Below are 14,349 nucleotides of genomic sequence, written 5' to 3'. Positions count from 1 at the left end.
CAGCCAGGCCCAGGAGCAGGTTAATGTTACAGCCCTGGGTAAGTGAGCTGGGCCGGCTGACGTCAGGGTGGTGATGAAGGGGAGGGCCGGGTTGCTGAACTATAATGATAGGTCAAATCAAATAGGATCACCTCGGGACGGAGCCCTGCAAGCTGGATAGAGAGCTTCCCGAGCCATGGTCCCTACCAGCCGCAGCTCAGCCTGGGTCCCTTTGCTCTCAACCCGAGTGCCTGAAGCAGTCTTTGGTTTCATGTCAGCAGCCTTCATCTGCCTTCCAAAAATAAGCCCCTGCCGCCATGCCGAGGGGAGAAAAACAAGAAGGGCGGTATTTTTAGGGCCATTAATTCTGACCACGTGCCTGAGAGGCAAGGTGGATGGCCCTGGGACAGAGGCTGTTCATCACTATGTTCCGGGTAGTAGGACATGGTCAGGGCACGCTGCAGGCTCTCGTCTTCTTAGGCGTCCTAGTGGGCATGGTGGCGCCCTCACCTGCGGGCACCCGCGCCAACGGCACGCTACTGGACTCCAGAGGCTGGGGCACCCTCTTGTCCAGGTCTCGAGCTGGGCTAGCTGGAGAGATTTCGGGTGTGAATTGGGAAAGTGGCTATTTGGTGGGCATCAAGCGGCAGCGGAGACTCTACTGCAACGTGGGCATTGGCTTCCACCTCCAGGTGCCCCCCGACGGCCGGATCAGTGGAACACACGAGGAGAACCCCTACAGTGAGTGTCACTAGTGGACAGCTGGGGTGCTTGCTGGCTTGGGCACCAGCAGAATCAAAAGATGAAGGAGCCTTGCGCTGGTGGGTGGGGCTGCATTCTAAAGGGAACAGGCTGGACAAGGTTTAGATGGCTTGATCCCACCCTGCCCTGCCCAGATAGGGGTACAGGTCCATTGAGGCCAGACCTAGGCATCTTGGTGTTGTTAGCCATCATCTCAGATAACTGCATCCCTGGTGTATGAATTGCTCCAGTATTAGTGGTTCTTCTCTGGCCCTGGAGTCAGCCTGAAAAGCTCTAACTGTACTAGTAGGGGAGATAAGTTATGATATCCCATCCTAGCTAGACCCATACATTTCTATCTAGCTGTCCTCTTTGAGAGGGAAGGGAAAGTGGTCTGAAAAGTGACACTTGGAGGCACATCCTTCTCACTGGGCTCCTCTAGGGTCAGGTGCCTGCGTGCGTAGTCTTCCAGCCAAGGCAAGGTTCGGAAAGTAGGGTCCCAGACAAGCCATCTAGCTCTGTGGAGCTGCAGTGTTTGTGAACTAGTTGAAGCATATAGAGCAGACATTAAACAGTGATAATCAAAATTGATTGAGTGAGGTGTGTGTGTGTGTGTGTGTGTGTGTGTGTGTGTGAGTGTGTGTGTGTGTGTGTGTGTGTGTGTGTGTGTGTGTGTGTGTTGCTGAGGATTGAACCCAGGGACCCAGTTTACCATACAAATACTCTACCACTGAGCTGTGTCTCCACCCCATTCTATTTCACCCAAGTCAGTGAACTCAGAGATGACAGATTCACTGAAAGCCTAGATCCAAAGCTAATCTTCAATAGATGTCTGAATGTTCCTTGTGATACCCAATTCCAATGTAAAACTTTTCCATGCAGAGTCGAATGGCTGTAGGATGTGACAGAGCCATGTGTGCTATAGAATGTGACAGAGCCGAGTGTGCTATAGGATGTGACAGCTGAGTGTGCTTTAGGATTTGACAGAGCCCAGTGTGCTATACAATGTGACAGAGTCGAGTGTGTTATAGGATGTGACAGTGGTTATAGGATGTGACAGAGCCCAGTGTGCTATAGGATGTAACAGGACATGGCTAGTGTAGTAAAGGGATGTTACAAGGTTGGAGAGAGCAAGGGCAGAAGTGATGGAGAGACTGAGCTTTAGAAGAAGGGGACAACTGGATGCCCCTGAAGGACCTGAGCTTCCTCTCTTAGCTTTACATAAATATGAGTGCATGCTCTGCGTTTCTTTGTCAGGCCTGCTGGAGATTTCCACGGTAGAGCGGGGTGTGGTGAGCCTCTTTGGTGTGAAGAGCACCCTCTTCATCGCCATGAACAATAAAGGAAGACTGTACACAACGGTGAGTTGCTCGGGAGAGGGGAAGCTTCACGCTGAGGGAAGCCTGAACTCACACCACTGAAACAGCACACGTACAACACTGCGAGCTGAATTTTTTTTTTTTTTTGAGAAGGAAGAAAGAAAGGTTGTGTAAGCATCTGCACAGGCCTGTGGTTCTCCCAGCCCCACCTGCCAGGACCTTTGCCCTTAAAGAAGCCATAGTTCAGAGAGCTCTTGGGTAGGGGGAGAATGTGCATTGTGACACAAAGCTGTCATCCGGGCTCACAGTTGGGTCTGAATGGCTGACCTGGAAAGGCCCAGAAAGGCAGGCCTGTGGTTCAGCCTGTGTGTGCTGCCCACACGACACACCCCTCCAGGAGACACTCCAGGAGGGTCTGAAGAAGGATGTTCTCTCTTGTCCCCATTAGTGTCTTGAGAGATGTTAGCCTGAGTTTTACGTCCTCTGGTCTCTGATCCCATGGTCTATAGAAATACCCTCCTCTGTCATACCTTCCCAGCAGGTGTTGGACCCCCCATCCCTCCCTTGGCACCATAGATCACCATGGGAAGGAAAATGCTGAGGGATAAAATCTGGCGCTTTGGTGGCACACATTAAATGTGTTTGCCAAAACCTCTACTTTCTCTGACCCACTCACTTCCGGGGCTCTCTGCCTGCAACTTGGCCTATTCCAAAACATGTGTTAGAAAAGTGTTCTAGAAAGTTGATAAAAACCAGAGGTCTTTTGACAGAAATAAGGAAGTTGGGTCTAGCTAAGTGGTAGAGTGCTTACCTAGTATGTACTAGGCCCTGGGTTCACTCCAAAAAAGACTAGGAGGAAGAAGAGGAGGGGAGGGCAGTGGCTAAAGAGGAAGGACACCTCAGATCCACTTGAGGAGTTCCTAGGGAGAGTGTAGGGCTGTTCCTCCCATCCCTAGGGGGACAGAAGGGTTAGCAAGGGAACAGCAGATCTGGGACCCATGCTGGGTTCCTGGGGAAATCTCCCAACAAAGAAAGTCTGGAAAAAACTCGAGCAAGCTGGTCAGAGCATCTCTGCTTCTGAACCTTTCGAGCAAGTGTCTCAAAGTTGGCTTATGGTGTGGGCTAGAACCAGTGTCTCTCCAGCACAGTTCTGTGGACACCCATGTGCACTCATCATGCTGGGAACCTGTTAGATGCATGGGTCAGAAACTCAGCAGCACGGGGGATGGAGACTGCCAATCTGTCTGGCTCAGGGTTTGGGTTTTTGTTTTGTTTTGTTTTAGATTATGAAGCATCTTTTTTTAGTGGTGCAGGTAGTTGTGGGTGCTGCCAGGCTCTGTGGTGTATGGAGGACAAGGAAGCATGGCAGTTCTGCCTAGTGTGAAGCCAGGACCGAGGGCAGCAGGAGGAGAAGATGGGGTCTAGATGGAATTTTCTAGATGGAAATCTCAGATGCCGATGTAGTGCTCTCTGGGAAAGCAGCAGGCAGGAAGTGGCCTGTGATCACCCAAGGCTTTGGAAAAACAGGCACCCTTCTGTGGAGTGAGTCCTCCTAAATTCTCCTCTTCACCAGCCACCAGAATCCCTTCAGCTAGGAGATCCGGTACAGCTGGGTCTGGGGCTCTACTCAGGAATTTTAGCAGGCAAATCTACCAGAAGCCCAAATTACAGAAACTCATCTGACACCATAATTAACAGATTTTTTTTTCCTCAGGTAGAAAAGAATTCAGTTATGGCAAGGGAGAGGGTTGCAAACATAGGATAAATGCATCCACATCCTGCTCGAAATCTCTGGTAAAGAGGAGCTGAGCACTGGGAACATAATTTTTGGCTACCAGAAAAAAATGCTCCCAAAGTGCAGACCCTCTCATGGTAGCAAATTTCTCTGAAGTGTGAGATTCCCTAGACTCGGGTTCTAAAGGTGTTTGGAGTGCTCACTAAACAGCAGTTGCCAGGGAGAGTGGGGACCTCTCTGAGAGAAGACCCTCCTGTTTCCATATCCAGCAGCCTGCAAGCATGAGCTCTTGGTGGGAGAGTGTCCCTAGACCCCAGGGCTGGAGATTGGAGCAACGTTGGACAGCAGTGCCCCAGCTAGGGCACCTGATGCTTTGTGTGTGGCTGGGGACCAGATGCTGTTCAACACCCCTCCCCATCCCCCCATCCCTCAGCAGCAGTTATCACAGTCTAAAAAAACAATTGCCAATTGATCCCAGGAGCCAGGAAGACTCCTGCTGGGTGGTGATTTCATTCACACTATTTCCCTTTAAGCCCCCCTGAGCTGCCTCCTCCCTCAGTAGATCAGCTGCTGTAACCTCTAAATGGCATTTCTCATGGTGGGGGAAGGGGACTGATGAGGAGGAAAAGGCAGCCACCATGTGGTGGGTGAGCAAGGGCAAAGAAAACTACCTTGAAGTGGCCTTCCTTCTTTCAGATGAAGGGTTACAGAATCTAAGGTCTCTCTCTACAGATGGCCCCCTGTCCTGAGCACATATCTGGGGGCCTGTAGAGTGGCTATAAGCATTATCCTGGGGAGTTCTTTAGCTTCTCTTTGCAGATGGAGACACAAGGTGTCCACAATCTCTGGCTCTGGCTCTGGCCTTCAGTTGCAACTGTGTGCAGAACCGTCTCTAGGCTCTGCAGATAATGCATAGACAGCTGGCAGGGGAAGCTCATTTGGCAGGACAGACCAGGACTAGCCCTCCAATTGCTGCCCAGTCCTACTCTCTAGCTGCTGGACTTACTTCTGGCAAAGTTGCTGAGCTTCTCACAGCCTGGACTTTTGCCATCTTGGATATATAGACTGGAGCATAATATGAGTGAACCCCAACATTCTCACTCCCCTTAAAATCCAGAAAGTCATCAGGTACCCCCTCCTGAAGGTGTTCCGTGGCCAGCCATTGAGAAAAAAATGCATGTTGCACTCAGAAGAGGTTCTATCAGCTCACATACCTCTAATCAGTAGGATCCCAGTGGCATGCAAACCTCCCCCTCCTCATGTGACCGGGTGTCATAGGGACACATGTCGAGAGCACATACAGGATGAAGATCGTTAAAGACACAGGTGGCTTAGCTCTGCATAAAGACAAGCGAATGGGTGTGGCAGTAGCTCCCTCCCCACCCCACCCCGAAACTTTTGGGACAATTTTTACAGGAGGTATTTCAGCCCTAACACCCAGGGATACTTTACTTTGCACAATGCTCTTGCATTGGGGGAGTTAAAGGCTATGTCTTTATTAATGGACTTGGCTGTGCTTGGTCCTACATGGAATTCAAGACATTATTACCCTGGTGCTTGAGAGCAGCAGACCCAGGAAATGTGACCTGGTGGAATTGATTTCATTTGTTCAAGTCATAATATATGGTAGCTGCTTTTATTAACACAATGTTTGCTTGGCTGAGGGCCTTTCTCACCAAACCAAAGAACCAGTGCTCATGAACCATAGGAACTCAAAGCTCAGAGGTGTGATGGAGGTGACACAGAGGCTGGGCAGAAGTACCACCACAGTCCTGTGGGAAATGCCGTCAACCTAAAGCCTGGAGTAGGTTCCCTGAACTGTATTGTGGTGATGTCATGTCACAAGCCCCCCAAACCCCATGAATGTCCTGCAGGATGGGGGACTGACAGGAGCAGGGGCAGGCAGGAGGCTCCTAAAGAATGTGAACTCTTTTTTTTTTCCCATTTCAGGTTTGTAGAAGAGTTCTGGGAAGACCAGAGATAGAAGATAGGTTAGAGAGAAAGGACAGAATGGAAACAAAAGCAGTCAACTTAAAACAAAACAACAAAACCAAACCAAACAGGGGGAATGGGACAGACTTGAATAATCAAAATCTGATGAGCAGGGCTGGGAGCTGGTCTAGAGCACAAAGTCTTTGGTTCCCCTCCCAGCACTGCCCCTGTCAAAAATGTCTACTCAGCAGAAAGCAAGTAACGTGTAGCCTCTCTTGATATCCTCATGGGGTTGGTTCCAGCAGCTCCATGGACCTCCAAATCTCTATGTGCTGAGGTGCCTCCTAAGAATGCTGTAACGTCTTCATATGACCTGTATGCATCCTTCCAGACATTTTGACTCATCATTTGATTACTTTTAACACTTAAGTGCCACTCAAAGGCTGCATCAATAGATATCATACTGTTTTTTAAGGAACAGTTTATTAAGAAATAAAAATCTGTTCATGTTTAATACAGATGCACTCTTTTCCCAAATATTTTTAGTCCATGGTCAGTTGACTCTAGGGGTATCTAGAACCCACAGATACACACGGTCATCTGTATATGCACTCACAGTGATGCAGATGTTTTCAAAACGGTGGTTCTTAGCCAGACTCATTCTAGGCCCTGGGATGTGGGCAATGCCCATAGTTTTCAACCCAATGGCTCAGTTCCTCTCCCTTCCTCTGCTCTGCTCTCCACCCTAAGGTCTGATTTCCTCTTACCAGTTTGCAAACAACACACAAAAACCTCTCCCTTAACCACTATCCAGATCAGAAATAAATTCCCCTGGAAACTGGCTGGGTGAGTTCCTCTCCGGAGACATACAAAGTTAGAACAGAGGGAAAGCAGGTGGGTGGCGGGGACTGCATCACCACGAGAGACCACTGCTTCTGATAAAAAACGCCTCCCCTCACTTCCTGGCCCGTTTTGTACCTTGAACTCCTTTGCCATAAATTACTTATGTGGGTAGATAGCCCATGAAAATAATTTAAGAAAGAAGAAAAAGCACAAAAGATTGCCACACAACTTGAATTTCACCCCTACCTATGAGTTCCTCCAGAGACACAACCTGTGTGACCAGTTCCTTGTGGACCATTCCGTGAATAACATGTGTGTGCATGAATGTGCGTACTGGTAGCTTTTAAAAGTCACACTACAGAAGTTCAAGGATTTTCAAATGTTATGAGTGTTTTGCCTGCATACATCTCTGTGCACTACCTGTGTGTCTGGTGCCCTCAGGGGCCAGAAGAGGGTGTTGGATCCCCTGGAACTGGAGTTATAGATAGTTGTGAGCTACCATGTGAATGCTGGGACTCGAACCCATATCCTCGGCAAGACATAGGCTCAAACTATGCATCTTCACTTGGTAATCAGTTTTTGAGATCGTCCAGTGTCATTGTGAGAAAGGCTTTCTTTTCATGGCTTATAGAACCCCATAGTTTAACTTGGCCAGAGCTGAGACAACCACTCCCCTCTTAATAGAGACAGGCTGTTTGGGATTCTTGCTATTAAAAAATGTTGCGCCAAGTTTTGTACACATGTGGGAACTGAATGCCAAGATTTGTTCCTAGAAGAAGAATTGCTGATCATATGTTATCCCAATTTTAAAAACAATTCTAGCTGATACTGTGAATTGCCCTATATAGAAGTAATAGCACTATACAATGAAGAACACTGAGGATCTCTAGTCTCTGGGCCCTTACCAATTACAGTATCAAAAGCCTTTCTCCTTGCAATCTGACCATTGATCCCTGGGATCCTTGTCTGGGGTGGGGTGGAGTCTACATGTCCATAGAGCTCAGGTGCTGTTCAAATGCTGTTAGAGGCATCTGCCCCAAGGGCTCTAGAGTACTGATGATGGGCTCTCTACCACCCCATTATAGCAACATGAAGGGAGACCCATGTGTCCCCATTGCTGCTGAGGCTGGGTGCACAGACTTCTGAAGCATTTATCTAATTATTGTTTTATCAATGAATACTCAGGAGTCAGATATCAAGGTAAAATCCTGTGATCGATCAGAGAAGTGTCAAAGTAGTAACCAGTGACCTCCTCTGTCTTTCTTCCTCAATCCAAAAAGGGCTGAGAATCTTCCTAAGCCCTTCCCTACTACTTCCTGTGTCTCTCTCTATGTCCTGGGTCCTCCAAAACCTCTAGGGCTAATTTTGGTCATCTAGTAGCTACCTCCATCCTCTGATGCAAGGTAAATTTTATTGGCAGTTTCCAGAGTGTCACAGTGAGACTACAATATCCCATGACAGATTTCTTTCAGAAATCTAAGGACACCTTTGGCACCAGGGAGAAGTCATCGAGTCATTGAGCAGTGGTTGCTGGTACACATATGTATGCACAGACGCACATTCCTATGCCATACGATAGCCAGAGCCGGGCACAGAGCAACCTCCTCTCTAGCTCTCTGCCTAATTCCCTTGGGGATCAGGTTCTTTTCCTCTATAAAAATGGCCGTTATCTCAGACCCCACATGGCCCCAGAGAATGATGTGGTCTACAAAGCTCCACTCACCTTCTGGGCTGAAAGTCAAAACTGAAAATGAGCCTTTTGTCTTTAAGGGACTACAGACTTAGGATAGAAGCACTATGGGTAGAAAGGGACAATCCTGGAAAGGACTCAAGAGCTCACTTCTTTCTCTGCTCCTCCACCCACTATCCCATCATCTCCCTGGCACCACAGAGTTTGCATGAAAGACAACTGAGGCTCTGAGTGGAGGAGACTCCAAGCTCGTACTTGGGAGGTAGAAAAAGTCATTGAGCTGTGGTCTGGGTCTCCATCCTGCTCTGCCAGACAACCTCTCACTATAGGCTTGGCACAGCTCCGTGTCACCCTCCATGCTCCCTCCTTTGGTTAGAGCACATTCTCACCTGAGGACTTGGTAGAAAGCACCCCCTACCTGGAAGTCTGGAAGTCCTGCTCCAATCTCCCACAGGATCTGAATATCATCCCTCTGTGGTCCAGGCCTTGGCTTCCTTCTGGTATAGGAGGACAATTGGGAGGAACAGTGAGGCCTCTGAGGTGCCTCCCATTCTAACCTGTCATGTTTCTCCCCTCTTTGCAGTGTATACCCTGTGGTAGTGTTTTTACAAAGGGAAGAGGGGGGCACAGAATAAACACTGCCTCTGAGTGGCTCCGCTTGTGTTTGGGCACTTCTTAATTATCACTGGGTTTCTGCTGTCTGTTCATCTTCACAGCCCAGCTTCCAAGAGGAATGCAAGTTCAGAGAAACCCTCCTTCCAAACAATTACAACGCCTACGAGTCAGACCTGTACAGAGGGACCTACATTGCACTGAGCAAATATGGACGGGTAAAGCGAGGCAGCAAGGTGTCCCCAATCATGACTGTCACTCACTTCCTCCCCAGGATATAAGGACCCATGAGTGAAGGAAGGCTCACAAAGTGACAGCTGCATCTTTTCTGTTGGAATTTTCCACAAGAGAACAATTCTGCTCTCTGCTCGTATCCTGTGACTTCTGAGTCTGGCTTATCTTGTGCCTCAAGAGACTGGAGTTGGTTTCCTTGGCTGCTGGACTGCATGGCATGTAACCCACATGACTGAAGGGCTGCAGTTGACATCTCAGCATGGCAGTGGATCCTGTACTTTGACCTCACCTGAGGAGAGACAGGACACATGATACTTGTGGCATATGGTTCCATGCATAAGAAAAGGCCAGGGTGGGAGTGTACCTGTGGCTATGCACAACCATGCATCTTCGTGTAGATTCTCAGAGCAAAGGCATTTCAAAATTGTCTTTCTCCCGACTTTGTCACTGCAAGAAACTGCCTGTCAAAGCGTCACTTGTCAAGTCAGCGGGATTGAGGTGTGCCTCATTCTGTCTTGTTCTGATCATCCATTCATCAAGAGGCATTAACTGCACCCGTTGTCTGAGTGACAGAGCGGCTGTCTTTTATGTATAGGGAGGAAGTGGGGTGTAAAAACTAATTGCAAACTAGGAAAAAAAAAATAACCTAGCACCCTGGACTCCATGCCCACTGGACTTCTGAGAACTCCATGATGCATTGTTAAGGAATCTGGGAGGCAAGGGGGTCCCCTCCTTGGAAGAAAGAAGTAGAACAGTGCCTGTGGCCATTTGGGGGAGTCTGGTGAGGCAGAGGGACAGGATTTCTGTAGAGCAGTACTGCCTGGAGGGCTTTGAGCTGTGTGTGGCTCTAAGAACTGGCCAGCATCAGGCTGCCTGCCCATAACGTTTCCTCACTTTGAACCAGGTCTTATTTTAACCTCAGATGACAAGGATCCTAATAATGGCAACCTCCCTGGCAAGGAAGGGCAGTGTGCAAATTAGGGCATGAAGGAAGTCCAGAGGCTTTGGACTCACCATGGTGATCCCTCTCCAACTATGTCCAGGGAATGCGCCCAAGTTCTCACCTGATACCCTCACTTCCTCGTCACTTGTCCCAATCTTACATACACAATGCCGCCTGGATGCGGTAGAATGGGCACTGTGACCTTCCGTGTGTGCCCCTCTTCCTCACTACAGTAGGAGAGGCGTGATAATCCCGGGATTCAGGCAGCCAAGCTGAAGTGGCTGCTTGCTCTACAATGCCTTCATGCCTCTTGTCCTTTGAGAGTATTTTAAACCGAGGTTCCCCGAGAGACTATAAATGTGGTCTGCCCCGAGCCTGCAGATTCCTGAACTGTTGGAATGTTCCTAAATCTGATACCAGTGAGAGCCATATCAGTGCACAAATATTTTCAGCATATGTTACAAAATGACCTGACACCCTCTGCTACTCTTGGGAGCCCTGACCTGCAAGGCAATCCCTCATCTGTTGCAAATGCCTTCGTCTCCAACATACCTCTCTATTCGTAGCTTCACCACTCTGTAGACAAATCGGGACTCAGTGATTCTCAGCCGAAGATGGAGGCTTGACATGCAAAAGAGAGACACTATTCTAGCTTCCTCCTTTGCCCTACAAGTGTCAGGGTGGACATGCGATAGGTGAGGAGGAAAGGTAGGAGCTAGGTGAGATAAATTAACAGATGGCAGGAATTCAGCAGCATGAACATCCCCAAGCTTTGGATGGAAACTACAAGGAAGCGAATCTTGGCTCAGGTGTAAGCGGGAAAGAACTGCTCCATGTTAACTGCTGGGATATTGGAGTGCAAGTCAGCTGGGAAGGAGAAAGACACTGTCCTTTAAGACATCTTTGCCAGTGCCATCAACCTCATTACAGGGTTTGTCAGAAATGGGTCATCTGGAATTTTGAGTGTGTTCATTCTTGATGGAACTGTAAGGACAGGATGGCTGGGGCTGTGGTCTGAGATAGGGATAGAAAAAAATAGTTTAAGCCTCAAGACAGTCAACCACCAGCCACACACACACACACACACACACACACACACACACACACACACACACACACACCCGCCTCCTTCCCTCCCTTCCTGTCTTTCTTTCTAGATCTTTAAAACTACATACCTTGAGCCACCGTACTCTAGAGAGGTTGCAAGCCACTGGGCTGCTGGATTTTTCCCACTTCTTTGCTGAGGCTCAGGAGGCTGCTCAAATCCTGACAAGGAGTTTCACCAATTGTCCACTTCCACCTTTCATGGTCAGGGTATGAAAGAGGAGCTACAGAATCCCGGGATGGAGCAGGCCCAGTGTTCAGCTGCCTGGCTGAGGATTTCCTATGACTGACATCAGTCATGAGAAGCTGGGGTCTCTAGATGGCCCCAGGATTTTGCTTTATCCGTTCAATGCATGGCTGATAATTTCAACTTGTTCTCATGGAAAGACATTTTCTTAAGAGGTTTCTCTTTGACCTGAAGTGACTTGAGTGAAGCCCAATTCACAGGCAAATTAAGGGACGAGAGAGGAACACGGCCAGTGAGAGTTGTGGCTGATTCCTTCTCTCCTACTACTGTGCACAGGGGTGGAGTGTTATTTCCCATCTGGTCACCTGCCCTCCTTGAAGCTGTTGTTTGTGACCCTCTCACTGATATGCAATATAGAAATTCATGGGGGCAGATCTGGAGAGATGGCTCAGTGGTTAAGAGCACTTGATACTCTTTCAGAGGACCTGGGTTCAATTCCCGGTACCCACAAAATGGCCACAGCCATCTTTAACTCCCTAACATCCAACACTTCCTTCCTCCTGGCTCCAAGGGCACTGCACAGATGTGCAGACAAAATATTTCATTGTCCCATTGCCTTGTGACACCTCTTTGATTCCTACTTCCAATACATTTTTAACCTTCCTTTGGAAGACAGTGGACAGTCTAGTAATTAATACCCTATCATTAACCTTCCCAGAATCCTGCTCTGTTGCATCCCACAGTTCCTCCAACAGACAAATGTATCCACACACATTGCTCCAAGCCCTTGGTCACAACCATTCTATGGTTTAAGAAGAACAGGTTTTTTTTTTTTTTTTCTTGTCATCTGAATCAATACAACCTGTCTTCCTTTTAGAAATATAAGTTTATCTCTAGATCAAACAGCCCAGGCCTGAAATCCAACCCTGTCCCCAGTCCTAGCCTGTGAAGTTTGACTTTCTTCTCATGTGGCCTCCAGCCCCTTTCCCTGCTGTAAGACCACAGATTCTACAACCCAAATCTCTGGGTTGTAGTTGATTTGATTCTGAAGAAGGAAGGACATTGACGAGTCCATGACTCACATTGCCTTTGTCACTAGTGCTGTGGCTGCTGGCCCTAAGTCTCCAGCATAGCATCTCTGCTGAGATTCCCTTCTGGCCCTTTTTTTCCTGTGTGGAGCTAAGCTAGAAAACTCCTCCAACCTTCTATCCTATGGATTCCCTTAAGTAAAACCCCAAGTCACTCATCACAGAACAGGCGACACCTCTTCCTCACGATGGATCTCTGTGAGTTTCTCCTACCTTCCCTCTCCATGCTGAACCAGCCATCTGTGCCACTTCCCTGAAATAGCACCAAAGATAAAAATGTTGGGACAAGGCTAGAACCAACAGAAATATTCCAAGCTGTGCTGGCATCTGAGTAGCTGGAGGCTCTTCGTGGAGCTGGAGTAGAGTGGCTAACCCCCAACCAGATCCTGCCTCTAGGGCAGTGTGCAGATAGCCCACATGGAGCCATGTTTGTATACCTCATGAACTACTGAAACCCCAGCCTCAGACACGGTCCTCTTTGTCTTCCTTGTTAAGGACCTTGGGCTGGGTCCTGGTGCAGGCCTGTCCTCAAGCTCGAGGGCAGTGGGTAGGAAATCCAGAAGCTGTTTAGTTATGTGCTTGTGAAATGTGATGTTTCTATTTTTAATATGTATGTGCTATGCACAAACCCTAACATGTTCCGGCAAGAAGTTAAAGGTCTTTTTATACATTTCTCTAAACTGTTTGACTCCGCCCCTCCTATTAAAAGTGACAACAAATCTCTGGGTTGTAGTTGATTTTTGTCTCAATTGTCTACCCCCTATATGAGAGCTAGGAAGCAGGGGTGGGGTGGGCTGGGGTGGACACAGGTTTCTGGTGCTGTGGATGATGAAGGCAGGAAGAACTTGTGGGGAGCCCCATTGACCCTAATACAGATGGAGCCTTTGTCCAAGAAAAGGAAAAGGACATGGCCAAACACAGAAGGAGGCTGTATGCCTCTTCCTCTCTGCCTCCATCTAAGTTATAAGCATTTTTCTGCCTCTAAATCCAGTTTCAGGGGATCTGACGCCCCCTCCTGATCCCGAGGGCATTGCACGCACATGCTACGTTGACATACATGCAGGCAAAATGCTTAAACATGTAAAACAAAAATAAATATATCTTTAAGAAAACAAAAACCCCTCACCTGGTGGGCGGTGGGAGGAGTCATGGAGAAGAGATGGGGGAAGAAATTGTATAATCCTTCTCATCCCCAACTTCTCCTGTTGCCCCAACAAGTGATTTTTTAATGTTGTAAAAATAAAAATTTGGATGAGGACAAAGCCCAACACCCAAGATCCCCAAGCCCACTCCATAGACTCTGATGGGACGCAAAGGAAGTCCAGGAGTCCATATTTTACTTACCTAGGCAGCTCTGACACTGAAAATTATTGCCTAGTAGGAGGAATGGAACGGCAGGACATTTGAGCAAGGAGAGCCATTCTCTGTTATAAAGTCCTTTCACAGTGTTAGGCAAAGATGATGAAGACCAAGGAATGTAAGCCCCTTCCCCTACACACGCCCTCCTTGGGTCTCCCGCCAACAGTCCCGTTGCCTCCCTTGCATGTTCTTGCTCCAGCCATCACCTCCTCTTTGCTGCTTCTGTGCTCATCTCTTGGGGAGAAGAGTGCATGCCTTCATTTGAGCAACGCTGGGTTCTGCATACATCTAGACGCTCTTGGAAGAACGCTCTGGTACGTGGCCTATTTCTGCATTTATTCATGCAACTGATATTTCTAGCCTCCTGCTGTGTTCCAGAAACCATGCTGGACCCTTGGAATAATCATTTTGACAAATCCTACATGGGCTTATGGACTGGTAAGGAAGGCAGATGTGAAACAATTCCAGCAAACAGTAAATGAGAAGAGAAAAATTCTTGTGTCCCATGGAATTTAGAACACGGCCTTGACCTCACCCAAGGGGATAGAGAAGCAATCCCGGAGAAAGACAGCTCTTGAGGGTG

At 48.3% G+C, this 14,349-nt stretch overlaps 1 protein-coding gene across 1 annotated transcript; it reads left to right on the top strand.

Moving 5' to 3' along the window:
* The first annotated feature begins 374 nt into the window (after window positions 1–374).
* Fgf6 (fibroblast growth factor 6) lies at window positions 375–9,132 on the top strand. Its single transcript, XM_027428217.2, has 3 exons — window positions 375–720; window positions 1,978–2,081; window positions 8,956–9,132. The coding sequence occupies exons 1-3, from the start codon at window positions 375–377 to the stop codon at window positions 9,130–9,132; spliced, it is 627 nt and encodes a 208-aa protein (XP_027284018.1).
* Window positions 9,133–14,349: the final 5,217 nt, after the last annotated feature.

The sequence above is a fragment of the Cricetulus griseus genome, chromosome 8, assembly GCF_003668045.3.
Source record: "Cricetulus griseus strain 17A/GY chromosome 8, alternate assembly CriGri-PICRH-1.0, whole genome shotgun sequence".
In the NCBI taxonomy this organism is placed as follows: Eukaryota; Metazoa; Chordata; class Mammalia; order Rodentia; family Cricetidae; genus Cricetulus; species Cricetulus griseus.
Note: the sequence above shows the minus strand (reverse complement) of the source record. Positions and strands in the feature narration are given on the sequence as shown.